The 600-nt window shown below is 71.5% G+C and overlaps 1 protein-coding gene across 1 annotated transcript in view; it reads left to right on the top strand.

Annotated features, from left to right (window-relative positions):
• Positions 1-600, top strand: part of UBE2S (ubiquitin-conjugating enzyme E2S) — a 14,612-nt gene that overhangs the window by 12,334 nt on the left and 1,678 nt on the right. Inside the window, exon 5 of the mRNA XM_012733559.1 lies at positions 296-443. Within this exon, the coding sequence (XP_012589013.1) occupies positions 296-443 (148 nt within the window). The remainder of the gene's footprint in view (positions 1-295; positions 444-600) is intronic.

The raw sequence follows: 600 nt of genomic DNA, 5'->3' as shown, positions 1-600 counted from the left end.
GGCCTTCGCGGCCCGCCCGTGGGTGTTCCTGGGCCAGGGACTTCCCGCCGCCATCCCGCGCCGAGCCGGACCTTCGCGGGGTCCGCCCGGTGACGTGGGCCAGCGGCCGAGGTGGGCTTGCGCGCCTGCCGCGTCGTTGGGGGCTCCGGAGCCGTCGGGTCCCCCCCACGCAGCCACCGCGCTTTCCAGCGGGAGAGGAGCGGGGGTCCCGCCTGAAACACGGCCGGTGGGGGCTGGGCCTGCGGCAGGTGTCGGCGAGCAGGGCACCCCTTCTCATCGCCCCCTCTCTGCCCAGAACTCCAACGTGGAGAACCTGCCCCCCCACATCATCCGCCTGGTGTACAAGGAGGTGACCACCCTGACGGCCGACCCTCCCGACGGCATCAAGGTCTTCCCCAACGAGGAGGACCTCACTGACCTGCAGGTCACCATCGAGGGTCCCGGTGAGTGGGGGTGACCGAGGGGCCTGGGCTCCAGCATCCTCTCAGGACAGCAGGAAGCACCCCACAGGGGGACCCTGCCCATGCTGGGGACCCGCGGAGAGCAGGGCTTGCGACAGGACACCCCAGTGACCTGTGGCTCTGGCCCTCTGTGTCGGAG

The sequence above is a fragment of the Condylura cristata genome, unplaced genomic scaffold, assembly GCF_000260355.1.
Source record: "Condylura cristata isolate star-nosed mole 26May11 unplaced genomic scaffold, ConCri1.0 scaffold00041, whole genome shotgun sequence".
Classification (NCBI taxonomy): Eukaryota; Metazoa; Chordata; class Mammalia; order Eulipotyphla; family Talpidae; genus Condylura; species Condylura cristata.
This window is presented reverse-complemented; position numbering and strand designations above follow the sequence as displayed.